The sequence below is a fragment of the Bufo gargarizans genome, chromosome 8 (genome assembly GCF_014858855.1).
Source record: "Bufo gargarizans isolate SCDJY-AF-19 chromosome 8, ASM1485885v1, whole genome shotgun sequence".
Classification (NCBI taxonomy): domain Eukaryota; kingdom Metazoa; phylum Chordata; class Amphibia; order Anura; family Bufonidae; genus Bufo; species Bufo gargarizans.
The window spans coordinates 104796645-104812175 of NC_058087.1; the positions used below are offsets into that span (position 1 = coordinate 104796645).

The 15531-nt window shown below is 42.9% G+C and overlaps 1 protein-coding gene across 6 annotated transcripts in view; it reads right to left on the reverse strand.

Annotated features, from left to right (window-relative positions):
- PMS1 (PMS1 homolog 1, mismatch repair system component) overlaps nucleotides 1–15531 on the reverse strand; it is a 488451-nt gene that overhangs the window by 272797 nt on the left and 200123 nt on the right. For all 6 annotated transcript variants that reach the window (XM_044304355.1, XM_044304357.1, XM_044304354.1 and 3 more), the window contains one exon: nucleotides 3563–3679. In XM_044304355.1, the coding sequence (XP_044160290.1) occupies nucleotides 3563–3679 (117 nt within the window). The remainder of the gene's footprint in view (nucleotides 1–3562; nucleotides 3680–15531) is intronic.

The window sequence follows — 15531 nt, forward strand, 5'->3', positions numbered from 1 at the left end:
ACGTGCACCCATTTTTTCCATCTTTGCAGTCAGTGCCGCCATTTTTCGTATTTATATACATACACATATATTAGTGGGGTTTTGCTCCTGGTAGACAGGATTAGCGGATGCAGTATAGAGGAAACAATAAGTTCTTTGGATCAAACAGTTCAGTGTTTTATTCACACTTTAGGCAAGTGACAAAACAAGCAGTCATAATGAAACAAAAAGTCACTTTGCGGTGTTAATTCACACCATGCGGAAATTCTGCCTCAGAGTCCTTGCTGATAGCAGGACCAACCTGTTTTCACGCCAAACAGCAATAAGACAACAGGACAAGGACCAACACAAATTCTTTATTCACGGAGATACCAACAAGACAGTAAACTGGACCAGCAGGTAAGGGATCAGTGGCAGGTAATACCACTGGACCAGGTGCACCATTTGACTTGGGGCCAAACCCAGAGGGCAGATACTCAGTGAGCCCCGTTCTTCACAGAGCCCCTGATGATGGTAATGTACTTAGCAGAGGGCTCAATGGTCGCACCTCCAGGATGGTCCCGGTGCACTTGGTCACTTACCTATAGAGCTTGATGGTGCAAGCCTGTGCCATTTGGGTTTGTACCAAAGTCAAATCCGTGCACTTGGTCTAGTGGTACTACCTGGTCTCTTACCTGCTGGTCTAGTTTACTGTCATGTTGGTATCTCTGTAAATAAAGTATTCGTGTCTGTCCTTGCCTTGTTGTTTTATTGCTTGTTTTTGTTTGCCAGCTATATGTTCTAGGGGTTGGTAGGATCCTTGCTAGAACACGACAGTATGTATCACTAGGTGACCACGCAGACAGGGCAGATGGAATATTCCCAGGTCAAGCGCATAGCTCCTGCACCCAGTAAATCTGGAGATAGACTGACCTCAACCCCACAGCACGCAGGATGTTACAACAGGGTAACAAGGTCATCTGACCACCTAGCTAAGGGTCTATTCACACATCCGTTTCTTTCCTGATCTGTTCCGTTTTTTGCTGAACAGATCTGGACCAGATCTGGACCCATTCATTTTCAATGGGTCCTGAAAAAAAACGGACAGCACAATGTCTGGGTTTTTTTCAGGACCCATTGAAAATTAATGGGTCCAGATCTGGTCCAGATCTGTTCAGCAAAAAACGGAACAGATCAGGAAAGAAAAAACGGACGTGTGAATAGACCCTAACACGCCCAGAAAGAACAGGGACAGTTAAACCAAAACGAACCAGACACCAACAAGTAAAAGAGTATCCAAATACACAGGCCCACGTTCACACAAAGCTGCAGCCAGCACGCATACACAAGCAACCAGCATACACAGGAGAATGCTTTCAGCCAGCCTGCACGGGGAGTACACACATTTACAGGCCACAGTTCACACACTAGAAGGCTGCAGTAAGCCCCTCCGTGACACAGTGAACTGCACTGTTACAGCTTCTACTTGAATGTCCTACTTTCATGATATAATATCACTGTACCGTGAACTTTTTACGTTTTCCATAAATTTCACCCAAAAGCCAAATATCCCTAAGTTTTTGTGAGTAGTGTGAATACAAGCACTGCTTAATTATATCAAACCCCCCAAAAATATGGATTTCTGTGAAAATGGGGGAAAAGGTGAATGCATCTGTTTGCAGGTAGCTGCTTTTCAGGTACACCTGCACTATTGAAAAAAGGCACGGTCAGCCACGTGTCCTGTCTTCTCTTTCTGCAAAGCAGTGCTTGAACTTCTCATTTGCATATGAATACAAATGCAGATTTATCTGCAGCTGTTTAGCATACTGACAGAAGAGAGATATTGTTTTAATCAGCATAATAAGCTCTACCAGGAAGTAGTTGATCCTGGTGACAGAGCCACTTTAAAAAGACTATTTAAACTTGGTATAACCCATAATCATGCCAACTGACAGCACAAGGTTACATGTCAATTATACTGCTCTCGGAAAGCGATTTATTTTCTGTGTCTAAAAAACAACAACTTTTTTTTTTACACATTTATTAAATGGGTTGTCCGGGCTTTTGATATTGATGACCTATCCTCAGGATCTAAAATGCTGATCTTAATAATTGACCCCCATAGTGTTTTTCAAGTTTTATTTCTTTTAACAGAGCTCCACAGAGCTGAATGAGGATTAATTGCCATTTTTATTGCTACCATTTTGAGGTACATTATTTATTTATTTTTACACTTTTTAATTATCTTTTTTTTTTAGGTATTTTCATGTCAAGTAAAAGTGCTAACTTTATAGTTCAGGTTGCTATGGATGTGGCTGTCACGGCCTTGGTGTTGCGCGCGTGAGATGTTGCTGTGCATGCCGGTTACCAGGAGCAACAAATTTATGTCAGCTTATATGTGTCTTTCTCCCCTTCTCCTGGTTCCTCCCCTGTCTGATGCTGGAGGGGTTAACTACCTTGCTGGGTGTGGTCACTAGGTGCTTCATATACCTGTGGCTTAAAGCCAAGAGTTAGTTGTACTCCAGCTTTGGTTTGCGCTGGAGTTAAGCTCCTTGTCTGGATGTTCCCTCTTCTAGTGTGAGGGACATCACTGGATGTCTCCAGTGATGTCTTCCTTATGTATCTTCCATTTTCCCTACCTTACCTGTGTTGATGTTTGGTTTGGGTTTATGTTTAGGGTGTGGTGTCTCGTCTTGGAATTGTTACATGTCTGGTCAGTTGGTGTTTTATGTCCGGCATGTGAGCAAGTTGTGCCTCAGGAAGGGGGCTCCATGGTTTCCCGAAGGGGTGAACCAAAATTCTAGTCTGTGAGCTGTTGCTGGAGTGCTGGTTCCTGTGTGTCAGTACGTACTGCATCCGTTTGGTGTTTGGATTGTGGTATGTTTGTATGGGTTCCAGTTTACCTTGTTGTGGTCTTCTGTTGTGCCGTCCAGCAGCTGCAGCAGGTAGGTTACCATGCTTTATTGGGTTCTTGGTTCAGTGGTTATCCCCCACCACTGGATACTTACCTGCCATTCCACTTGGCTTCCTTTCCTTGCTGTCAGGCCTGCAGAGATTCCTGCTCTCTCGTATCTTGGTAGAACAGGTCGTCTCTCCCCTGATCCTATGTGAGGGATTATCAGGGAGACTCAGGGTCCTAGGTATCCTGGGTATGAGCCGTCCTACCATCCAGGCCTGCTCATACAGTGAGGAGTTAGGGCGAGGATTAGGGACGCTTTAGGAGGTGACCTTCTCCCTGATTCCTGGCCTAGTTGCTTCCCTGCTTACCCATCATAGTATGGTGGGAGTTTCCCCCACTCCCCACTGTGATAGTGGCAGTTTTGTATAGATTTTTAGCTATGCTTTTCCCCCTCAAAATTAATTCTAGCAAAGTGGACAAGAAGTGAAGAAATTTAAATCTGTAGCATGTCAGTTTATGCTGTGATTTCCAGAGGTTAAAATCCGTGATAAATTTTCAGTGAAGCCCAAGGCAAAATCTGAAGCAGAAATTCCCTTGTGGAGAAACCATTCTGTGTGGTCATACCCTTATTTATTTATTTATTTTTAATCTAAAATGGGTAACATTTGGATTACAAGTATATGTATTTGTTCAACAGTAGCTTACCTCTGGATTTTCACACTGATGCTGAAAGGGGGTCATAGCATTCATGACTGTAGTTCCCAAAACTGAAATAAGAGCCATTTTATGGTTGGAGACCTTATTTTTTTGCCAGACAATCACCTATATAAAAGACATAAAATGTTCTAAAATTATATCTCAGCAGAAAACCTCTTTATGATATCTTTTTACAAGAACAGATTTAAAAGCAATGTCTCAGGAGTCTAATAATATACCATATTTTTTGCCCCATAAGATGCCCCTGCGTCTTATGGGGTGAATACTAATGAGCGCTTCCATTATGGAAGCGCTCATTAGTACCGGAGGATCGGGTAGCAGTGAAGACTTTGTACTCACCGTTAACAAGGGTTAATAGATTTTATTAGTGACAAACAATAATTGTTGGAACCTAACCTTCCCCAGTGAGATTAGCTCGGAAAGAGTTCATTTTCTTGATTTAAACTTTTTTGTGCAGGACAACAAGATAAAAACTAAGACCTTTTTTAAACCTACCGATGTTAATGGATATATATATAAATGACCAGTTGTCACCATAGTCCTTGGATTAAAAATATTCCTAAAGGACAGTTTACGCGGCTCTACAGAAACGGTACAGAGGATTTTAAAGAACAAAGTGAAATTATATAAGAGCGTTTTAAGGAGAAGGGTTATGATAGACATAAGTTTAAAATAATTAGTGGCACTATAGAAATGAAAGGAAATTATATAAAAAGGAGAGAAAATAACGAAGAAAGGGATTATAGGTTCACTTTTTTTTTTTTTTTTACTCAGTTTAGTGCAATCACAGGGCTGATGAAAAATGCATTGAAGAAAAGAAAATAATTGGTCAGTTCTAAAGAACGACCCTATTTTAGGGGCGCATATCCCAAAAAAATCTGAAGTAATCTACGGAGAAGCTCCTAATTTGCGAGACACTCTGGCATATAATCATATCCCGACTAAGGTTGAAAGAAAGGAAAGAAACCAATTCACATGGTGCGGTTTCTGCATTGCGTGCAGAAATCGCAACAAGGAGGATAAAAAGATAAGGAATATACAGAAAGTAACATCTAAATGTGGTGTGGAGTATGCTATTAAGGGTGAAATTAATTGTGGGCAGATGGGGGTAGTACACATCCTTAAATGTGGATTATATTATGTAGGAAGAACTATGAGGAAGCTCAAGACAAGGATCCAAGAACACATTAATAATATAAAAAAGGGTCTGCAGAGTCACAGTGTGTCCAGGCATTTTTAAAAAATGCATGGAAAGGACCCAAGGGGTCTGTGGTTTGCAGGAGTCGAAAAGGTTAAATCAAACTGGAGAGGTGGAAACCCGCTAAAGAATATTAAATCGGCGGGAAAATTAAAGGCTATATCAAATGAAAACTCTGCAACCCCTTGGTTTGAATATTGATTTTGATCTAAAACCATGTCTGGTAGAATAACTGATCTAAATGTAGTTTTGAGCTATGCTGATGAAGTATGGGGAAGCAATGCGTGGAGAGGCTTCTCCTGTTGGCTGCTTCACACCACGTGGTATTTTTGTGAATAAGAATTGGTATTGAATGATAGTCGTAGTGGGAGTAGCTGATAGTGGAAGGGAATTGGCTGACACATAACATGATGGTATTTTTAGGAATGGGAAATATGCTGGATGGGAGGAGATGTTTTATTGGCTAAACTGCATTATGTGAACATGACTGAATGGAGAAAACCGCATAAGATGGGCAATGAATGCTTGTTGACCAAGTTAGTGAAATGATTCACTCTATAATTAGGTAACATTGACATGGATAAAGAGTTGTCTTTGTGACTATGCTATATTGCAGTTATTTAGGAATACAATGGTCTATACGATACATAACGTTTTGGAGAAAAAATAGGAATGCATTGTTTTTATATGAGAAATAGGCTGTTTTAAATTTATTTTATTTATAATGTGATGGGGAGTGGGAGGGAAGTGTCCCCTTTTTTTGACATATAAATAGAACACCCAAAAAGTCACAATCGCCCCTGATGAAGGTTTCTTGGTAAAACCTGGGTCGGGCAGTCTTGTGAATATAGACGTGTGCTGACGATTGTTCAAAGCCTGTTAATTTTACACTTTTCTGAGTATGATTAAAAAAAAAAAAAGTGTTATTTTATGCAAAATTGTTGGTTTCACTGTGTGCCCGAAAACTCTAAAATCCACAGAAGGGTCGTTGCTGATCAAGTCTACTCCTTAGTGGAACTCTGATGTTTAGCTGCCCTGGAAGAGATTTCTGCCTCTTCCCATACACACTCGATAACTACAGCTTGTACCTGGCAGCGAGACCACCTGTTTTGATTGAACTTTTGTTTTGATGCTAATCCTTGATTGTCTAATTGGGGTGAAATTGTGGCTTGATAACACACATTTTAGGTTGCTCAAGTTGTATTATACATAAGTATATCCGTCAACCCCGAATTGCGGAATTGGTGTAAAATTGCAGTCTGATAATACAAGTTTTGGGGTATTTTTTATTTTATTTGTAAGTATATCCATTCATCCTTGATTCTGGGGTAAAATTGTGGTCTGATACTACAAGTTTTGGGATTTTTTTGTTATCTATAAGTACATCCATTCTTCCTTGATTCTGGGGTGAAACTGCGGTCGGATACAACAAATTTAGGTTTTTTTTTTATTTTAGGGGCATTTTTACTTTATGTGTTTATACATCTATTTATCCTCGATTCTGGGGTGAAATTGCGGCCAGATACTACAAATTTTTAAGTGCTCAAATTATACTACACATAAAAATATTAGTTAATCCCTAATTGTGGAGATGGTGTGAAATTGCGGCCTGATACTTCAAGTTTTGGGGAGTTTTTATTTTAAAACTCACTGCCTGAAAAAGAATACTAAAACAAAAATATTAAACACTTTATTTAGATGATAGTTAAAAAAACACTTGTGGGGCTTGTTCCCCTAGGTATCACAGGCATATTACTTGGTGGAATCAGAGTCAGGCGTGGAGAGGTCAAGGTAAGTATACCCCAATACCTTATCTCCGATAGGAGATATACATACCGAAAGGAGTACTGTGCAAATGTATCGGGGTACTGAAATAATAACCCCTGGATGACTGACATTTGAATCCCCCAAGGCATACAAAAAATAGAATAGTAAGAACAGTCTGGTCTGGATCTGGCCAGTCCTGCACATAGCAATAAGTCCTACACAGTCCTGTTAGAGCAATCTACACCCAGTGTAACCACACTAGGAAAAGAAATTGAGTGGTTCACTCTGCATGACATAAAAGTTGGCTCCCTAGTTACTCTCTACGCGTTTCATCAGGATTGCCTTGAATAATCAGAAGCCTATGGAGCACTAATAGATAGAATTAAGAAGTGAACATACAGGCAAAAAGGATGACCACCGCTGATGGTGTATGGACAACACCCACTGTAGAGGTACTGCTGATACACCTAAACTAACTGTAAAAGTGTCGCTGATACACCTAGCTACAATAGCGCTGCCCTAGCTGGTATGCTGAGGCCGCACGTCCGGCACTGTTATGGCCGATCACACTTTGGAGCCAGGTGAATTAAGGGCTTCATCATCATCATCAGGAGAAGAGGGTGGCAGACTGCGCATGAGGCAGCGGCTGAGCCAGCAGGGTGGCAGCAGTGGGAGGTCGTGAGACCAACATGCTCGAGGTAGACTGCCCGCTTCGCAGGAGCCTACCGGCCCGGAAAGTTCCACTTCAGGGGTTCACCAAGGCAGCGGTAGCAGGCAGTCAGAGCGGAGTGTTGGGGGCAAAATGCCATATTCGACAGTGTTGAAATTTTTTGTTAGGCCGGCAGAGGAGGTTAACATGGTCATTTACCGAATTTCTGGGCAGAAGGTTAAGCATGGCCAGCTTCAACACATGAAGCTTCACCATAAAGTGGCCTGGGAGAACCGTGGCTCTGATGTGGTGGACCAGCCTGCCACAGCACCTGCTGCATCACCCACTGGCACACATCCAATATCATGCAGTCAAAGCTCCACCACCTTAGCCGAAGGGAGCTATCTCTCCTTCCTATCATCTGCTGGTCCTGCTCCTCCTTCTCGTCAGTCATTCCGTCAGCAATCGATCCCCGAAGCGATAGCCAAGAGACAACAGTATGCGGACACTCATCCAATGGCACAGAAGCTGAACAAGCTCCTGACCAAGTTGCTGCTGCTGCAGTCCCTCCCTTTCCAAGTGGTGGACTCTGGAACTTTCAGAGTACTGATGGCTTGTATCGAGCCAAGGTAGAGAGTCCCAAGCCGTAATTTTTTTGCACACATATGTAGAACAGAAGGTGGGCCAATCCTTGAGCCTGTCAGTGTCTGCCAAAGTGCACGGCAGCACCGAAGTGTGGAGCTGTAACTACGGTCAAGGACAATATATGTCCTTTACGGCCCACTCGGGAAATGTGGTTCCTGCCAAGCCACATCAGCAACTTGGCCAGGTGACGCCGCTTCCACGTTTTCACGCCGTTAGTCCTTCGACAATGTCCGCCTCCTCATCCTCCAACATGTCCTCAGCCTCCAATGCAGGGACAATTCAAAGTGCCCCTCCAGCATACCACATGTGCAGGGCATGGCAGTGTCTGCACATAGTTTGCCTGGGCGAACGGACTCACACAGTGCGAAACTACTCCGCGTCCTTCATCAAAAAATTGAATCCTAGCTTTCTCCTCGACAACTCAGAATCTGAACCATTGTGACCGACAACAGGAAGAACATGGTGTCGGCGCTGCGTTAACGAGGGCTGAGCCATGAGCCCTGCATGGCGCACGTGTTCAATCTGGTTGTCAAGAGGTTCCTGAAGTCTTCCGCCCATCTGCAAGACATCCTGAAAATGGCCAGGAAATTTTGCATGCACTTCAGCCACTTTTACACCGCAAAGCACACCCTCCTGGAGCTGCAGCGGCCGAACGGCATCCCCCAACATAGGCTGATATGCGACGTTTCAGCCCGTTGAAATTCCACTCTCCATATGCTGGACCGATTATATGAACAGAAAAAGGCAATAAACAATTTATTGATGATACAGGCAGACAGAGGTACTACCCTGTGTAACTATGATGTTAGCCAGTGGCAGATCACCAGATGACAGCTGTTGTTTTCTCGGGCCCTTTGAGGAGGCAACTTTGTCAGTTGCCAGGACTATGGACTATGGAAAAGATGCTGCTAAATCTGGCTGGCCAGGAGACAGAAGAAGCGCCGACTACATCTCACAGCCACATGAGACCTGTGGGCGCTGAACTAGAGGAGAAGGACATTCAAGCACAAGCAATGTGTAGAGAAATGGGTGGTTTTTCTACACAGGTGACAGGAGAGGAGGAGCATGAGCAGCCAGAGGAGATACAGGGCGATGAGGAAGACGGCCCTCTACAGAGTAATGAGGGGGGAGTTGCAGAGAGCGATCAGGAGAAAGCAACGCTATTAAATATTTTTTCCTCCACTGTATTCACTGAGGAGAATAAACTGTCAGATGAAATGCATAATGTTAAAGTAAATTCCCCATTAAAGGGGTTGTCCGAGATCAAGATTTATTGAAAAAAACTGTTAAATCACTATTAAGAGCGGTTTGAAGGTCTCCCCAGATGTTTTTCATTTTTTTTTACACTTCAGCAGGGCTCCTACAGTCCCCCCACCGATTGTTTACCTCTCTGTTTATATGTGCGGTAACTTCCTGCCTCACTGCTTTCTGGGTCCCAGCGCAGCATTGCATTGTTTCAAGTGTGTGTCTGCGCCTCTGTGCAGCCGCCCCCCCCAATTCATATGCCACCTCCTGCCGCAACTATTCCTCCCTCTTAGTAACGCCCCTAAACGCCTTCTGCCTGCTTCCTTGCTAGAAATGCGCCCTGCCCGGTGAGGTCACCGGACCAGAGGAGCGTGGATTAGCGTGGTGTGTTGCCGCCTAGTTACCGCCCTTCCATGTGCTTGGAATAATTACTGAGGCTGACATCACAGGGCTCCTTGCGAAGTGGAAGAAGAGGGGGTCGCTATGCAGAAAGGGACCCGGTACGTCACTGACTGTGATAGAGAATGCACTTCCGGGTGAAAAATTGTGAAGTGAAAAAGGGCCATCAGAAAATGTCTGGTAAGGGAAGGACAGGCATGAATGTAATATTTAGGGGACCATTGTACACAAACACCAATGTCTCCAGTCCCGGACAACCCCTTTAAAAATGCTCTGTCTGACCCAGAAAGTAGTACAGCAGCGTCTTAAAAAGATTGAAATGGACAAATCGCCAGGATCAGATGGCATGCACCCCCGTATCCTAAGAGAATTAAGTAATGTCATAGCCAGACCCTTATTTCTGATATTTAAGGACTCTATACTGACAGTGAGTGTTCCACAGGATGGCACATGGTAAATGTGGTGCCAATATTCTAAAAGGGTCCAAAAACAGAGCCCGGAAACTATAGGCCGGGAAGTTAACATCTGTCATGGGTAAACTGTTTGAAGGTTTTCTAAGAGATGCTATCTTGGAGTACCTCAATGAAAATAAGCAAATAACGCAATATCAGCATGGCTTCATAAGGGATCAGTCATGTCAAACAAATTAAATCAGTTTCTATGGGGAGAGGAGTTCTAGACTTGACAGCAGCGAATCAATGGATGTCGTATATCTGGACTTCTCCAAAAAATGTGACACTGTACCACATGAAAGGTTAGTATATAAAATGAGAATGCTTGGACCGGGAGAAAAGGTCTGTATGTGGGTAAGTAACTGGCTCAGTAAACAGAAATCAGAGGGTGGTTATTAATGGTACATACTCAGATTGGATCACTGCCACTAGCGGAGTACCTCAGGGGTCAGTATTTGACATGTTTCCCTGTGGATCAATAGGCGTCTGTGTTCTTTCTGCTATGGCCACACCCCTTGCCTCAGGTGTTGCCAATGTGGTCATTTAACCTTCCTTACTTATAGTTGCTTCTCCCACAATGCTGTGCGGTTTATAGCTTCAGTTTTGCTGGTTTGTGGATCTCGGGGGAGTTCCTGGGGCTTCCATTGCTCCTCTCCTGAAGTTAGATATTTCCTTTCTCTTTAGTATTTTGTCTGCGTTCTGTGTGTTGCATTTCCTTATTGTTTGTATTAGGCATGAGGGAGACTCCTGTTCGTCCTTCCTTTTGGAGGAACAGGTAGTTTGTCCCTGCCATTAGTACCAGGGTCCTATAGGGCTAGATAGGACTCTAGGTATTTCCTGTGTATGAACACACCTGCCTCTGGGATCTGTTAATACTGATAGTCAGTCAGGATTTTAGTTAGGGTTTTCTAGGAGGTGTCCATCTTCCTTCCTTAGTTCTCAGGCCTGATTCTCTGTTCCCCCCTACCCTCTTTTTCAGTGTGGCGTTTTCCTCCAACACCAAAGCGTGACACTTGCACAGTAAAATATCAACTTTTGCAGATGACACTAAACCGTGTAAAGTAATTAACACGCAAGAGGACAGTATACTACTACAGTGGGATCTGGATAGATTGGCAGGCTTGGGCAGATAAGGTTTAACACTGACGAATGTAAGGTTATGTATATGAAAAGGAATAATGCAATCACCCATACATCCTAAATGGTAAAACACTGGGTAACACTGACATGGAAAAGGACCTAGGAATTTTAGTGAACAGCAAACTAAGCTGTAGAAACCAGTGTCAGGCAGCTGCTGCCAAGGCCAATAAGATATTCTTTTTAGATCCCCGCAATGAGAACATAGTCCTACCACTTTAAAAATCACTAGTCAGACCACATATGGAGTACTGTGTACAGTTCTATGCTCCTGTGAACAAGGAACACATAGCAGAGCTGGAGAGGGTTCAGAGGAGGGAAACTAAAGTAATAACTAGAATGGGGGGACTGCAGTACCCAGAAAGATTATGAAAATTAGGGTTATTCCCTTTAGAAAAAAAGATGACTGAGGGGAGATCTAATAACTATGTTCAAATATATCAGGGGTCAGCACAGAGATGACTCCCATTATCTATTTATCCCCAGGACTGTGAATGTGACAAGGGGGCATCCTGTGCGTCTGGAGGAAAGAAGGTTTGTACACAAACATAGAAGAGGATTCTTTACAGTAAGAGCAGTGAGACTATGAAACTCTCTGCCTGAGGAGGTGGTGATGGTGAGTTCAGTAAAAGCGTTCAAGAGGGGCCTAGATGTATTTCTGGAGTGTAATAATATAATAGGCTATAGCTACTAGAGATGGGTCGTTGATCCAGGGAGTTATTCCGATTGCCTGATTGGAGTCTGTGGCTTCTACCTCACAGTTTTTTTTGGCCTTCCTCTGGATCAACTTGCAGGATAACAGGCCGAACTGGATGGACAGATGTCTTTTTTCGGCCTTATAAACAATGTTTAGCAATACTGTTGTATTACTGACCAAAGTGACATCCACACACACTTACTGCTGACACCCTCTCCATTCTGTCGGGGGCTCTACTTGTAATAGAACAGGTTCTGTAGACATCTATGTGGAATCAGCTGACAACGGTGTAAAAGGAGTGCACTTCTTCTTGACGCTAACATTGAACTGTAAGGCTCAGTTCACACTTGAATTATTTGGTCAGTTTTGGCCCCATAAATGCGCAAATAAGTGAAGTGTGCATTGATTCTAAGAGCGACTCCTGTCATCTGCGTGTCATACTGGCTCTCAGTATTGTTTCACTACCACAGCAGACTCCTTATTCATGTTACTGCAAGGCACAGTGTTCTACACCATTATACAGGTTCTCTGCAGCCAGGAAATAGCAGTTTTTTAACGCAATTTGCGACAAATAAATTTGTATCGAATCAAATCTTTTCAGAAAATTTGGCGAACCAGCTGAATCAAATTTTTGAAAAATACAGTCATCTCTAGTAGTGACAGCCGTATTATCACTATTCAGCAGAGGAATGATTAAGATCCTCACAACCGCTCCACCCGCTGAGAGGGAGGATAAACTCAACTACTATCGAGACATCCTATGGAGTCAGTTGGCTGCTGCCTATGTGGGCCATTGCCTATCCTCACAAAGGTCTGACCAGGGGGGCCCTCTGTGCTCACGTTCTACTGCCATGGCTGCTGGAGGGGGCAGGATCAGCACCATCAGCAGGAAATTAAGTTTGCAGTCTCTAATGAGCAGTTTTCTTCAACCGCCTACTGAAGAAACCATCCGCCAGCAGCAAGACATGGAGCAGAACCTGAACCAGCAGGTAGTAGCATACTTAGACTGGTACCTGCTACTCGACATCCAAGATCCCATAGACTACCGAGCAGCTAAACTTGATTTGTGTCCGCACCTGGCCGAATTTGCCCTGCCAGTAGTGTGGCATCATAGCGGGTGTTTAGTGCAGGTGGGGGCATAGTTACCCCAAGTAGAACTTGCCTTTCCACCCAATATGTGGTGACACTGACCTTTGTGAAGATGAATCAGACGTAGATCAGCCAGGATTTCCACACGCCAGTGCCTGATGTATCAGGCTAGATCATTTTAGCTGCCACACCCAAACTTTGTGAAGAGACCTGTTTCTTCTGGCCACCTATTACACACATCTGCTGCCATGTTCTCCTACTGGCACCCACCATCATGTGCAGAAACTGCCACTGCTGTTGCCCATCCATCCGGTGACTGGGCCACTGTGTTGATTTCTCATGCAGTTGCCACCTCACCACTCTGTGATTGGGCCATTGTATTGACTCCTCATGCGGTTGCCACCCTCCCAATAATGTAACTGGGCCACTGTGTTGACTCTTTATGTGTTTGCCACCCTCACCAATCTGTGACTGACCACCATCACCACTCTGTGACAGACCACTGTGTTGACTCCTCATGCAGTTGCCACCTCACCACTCTGTGATTGGGCCATTGTGTTGACTTCTCATGCGGTTGCCACCATCCTATTAATGTAACTGGGCCACTGCATTGGCTCCTCATCCGGTTGCCACCCACCCCACTCTATGACTGGGCCACTATTGTCCCAGTTTGACATTGTTGACATCACAGTTTATTTTGCCCTTCTTCTGATCTGTCAGAAGGAGGAAAAAATTTGCAGTACACCGAATCCTGTCTTTGGAGCATCTGTACGGCCTGTATTATACAGTCCCTATTTTGCATCAAGATACAGTATGGGAGCCAAAAGCAGGAGTGGGTGCAAAACACAGAAGACATGCAAACTTTCCAACCACATGTCATCTCTGTTTTGATCCACTCTTGTTTTTTTGGCATTAGCAATACTAATGGTTTACTGAGCAAATGCTGACCGTGTGAAGGTGGATGCTGAAAAGACAGGATCCGTTTTTTAGGGGGTTCCTCTTATGACAGTTTAGAAGAAGGGCAAAATAAACAGTGACATCAACACAAACTTACTGCTGACACCATGTCACACTTAAGATATTTGGTCAGTTTTGGCCCTGTAACTGAATAAATAAGTGAAGAACCGTATGAAGTGATACTAAAAGTGTCACCTGACAACTGCCGGTCATACAGACGCAAAGTAATTATTTCACTACCACAGCGGACTACTTATGCATGTTTCTGCAATGCTCAGTGTTCTACACCAATATACAGGCTATATAAATATGGATCAAATCAAATCTTTCAGCAAACCGTCCAAATTGAATTTTTGAAAAGTTTGCTCATTTCTAGTCTCATTATTGAAAAGTAAGTAAAATTTGGGTGGTGTGCATTTGTTTTGTAAAGTTCAAATATTCAGATTAATTTCTTTTTATAGACAAAACATTGCAGACGTATTGCGGCATGTGCTGTTACTTTACAAAACCCCGTAAAAAGAATTTCATTAATGTTATTTAACAAATATTTAAATTTTTCACACAGTCATCATCAAAAGAGGAGGAGCAACCCGGCCAGCCTGTTCAAGCTACTCCTTAACCACTTCAGCCCCCCTAGCTTAAACCCCCTTAATGACCAGACCGCTTTTTACAATTCTGCACTACACTACTTTAACGGTTTATTGCTCGGTCATACAACTTACCACCCAAATGAATTTAACCTCCTTTTCTTCTCACTAATAGAGCTTTCATTTGGTGGTATTTCATTGCTGCCTGACATTTTTACTTTTTTTTATATTAATCAAAATTTTTGCAAAAAAACAAAATTTTTCACTTTCTGTTGTAAACTTTTTAAATTAAAACTACATTTCTTTATACATTTTTCTCTAAATTTATTGTTCTACATGTCTTTGATAAAAAAAATGCAATAAGTGCATATTTATTGGTCTGGGTAAACGTTATAGCGTTTACAAACTATGGTGCAAAAATGTGAATTTACGCACTTTGACTTTCTGAGCACCTGTCATGTTTCCTGAGGTTCTACTATGCCCAGACAGTAGAAACACACCACAAATGACCCCATTTCGGAAGGTAGACACCCTAAGGTATTCGCTGATGGGAATAGTGAGTTCATGTAAGTTTTTATTTTTTGTCACAAGTTAGCGGAAAATTATTATTATTATTTTTTTTTTCTTACAAAGTCTCAAATTCAACTTGTGACAAAATTTATTTTTTTACATGAACTCACCATACCCCTCACGGAATACATTGGGGTGTCTTCTTTACAAAATGGGGTCACTTGTGAGGTATTTATACTGCCCGGGCATTTTAGGGGCTCTAAAGCGTGAGAAGTAGTTTGGAATCCAAATGCGTAAAAATGCCCTGTGAAATCCTAAAAGTACTCATTGGAATTTGGGCCCCTTTGCGCATCTTGGCTGCAAAAAAGTGTCACACATGTGGTATCGCCGTACTCAGAAGAAGTAGGGCAATGTGTTTTGGGGTGTCTACATATACCCATGCTGGGTGAGATAAATCTCTCTCTAAAAGACAACTTTTCCCATTTTTTTTATACAAAGTTGTCATTTTACAGATATATTTCTCTCACCCAGCATGGGTATATGTAAAAATACACCCCAAAACACATTGCCCTACTTCTCCTGAGTATAGCGATACTACATGTGTGACACTTTTTTGCAGCCTAGG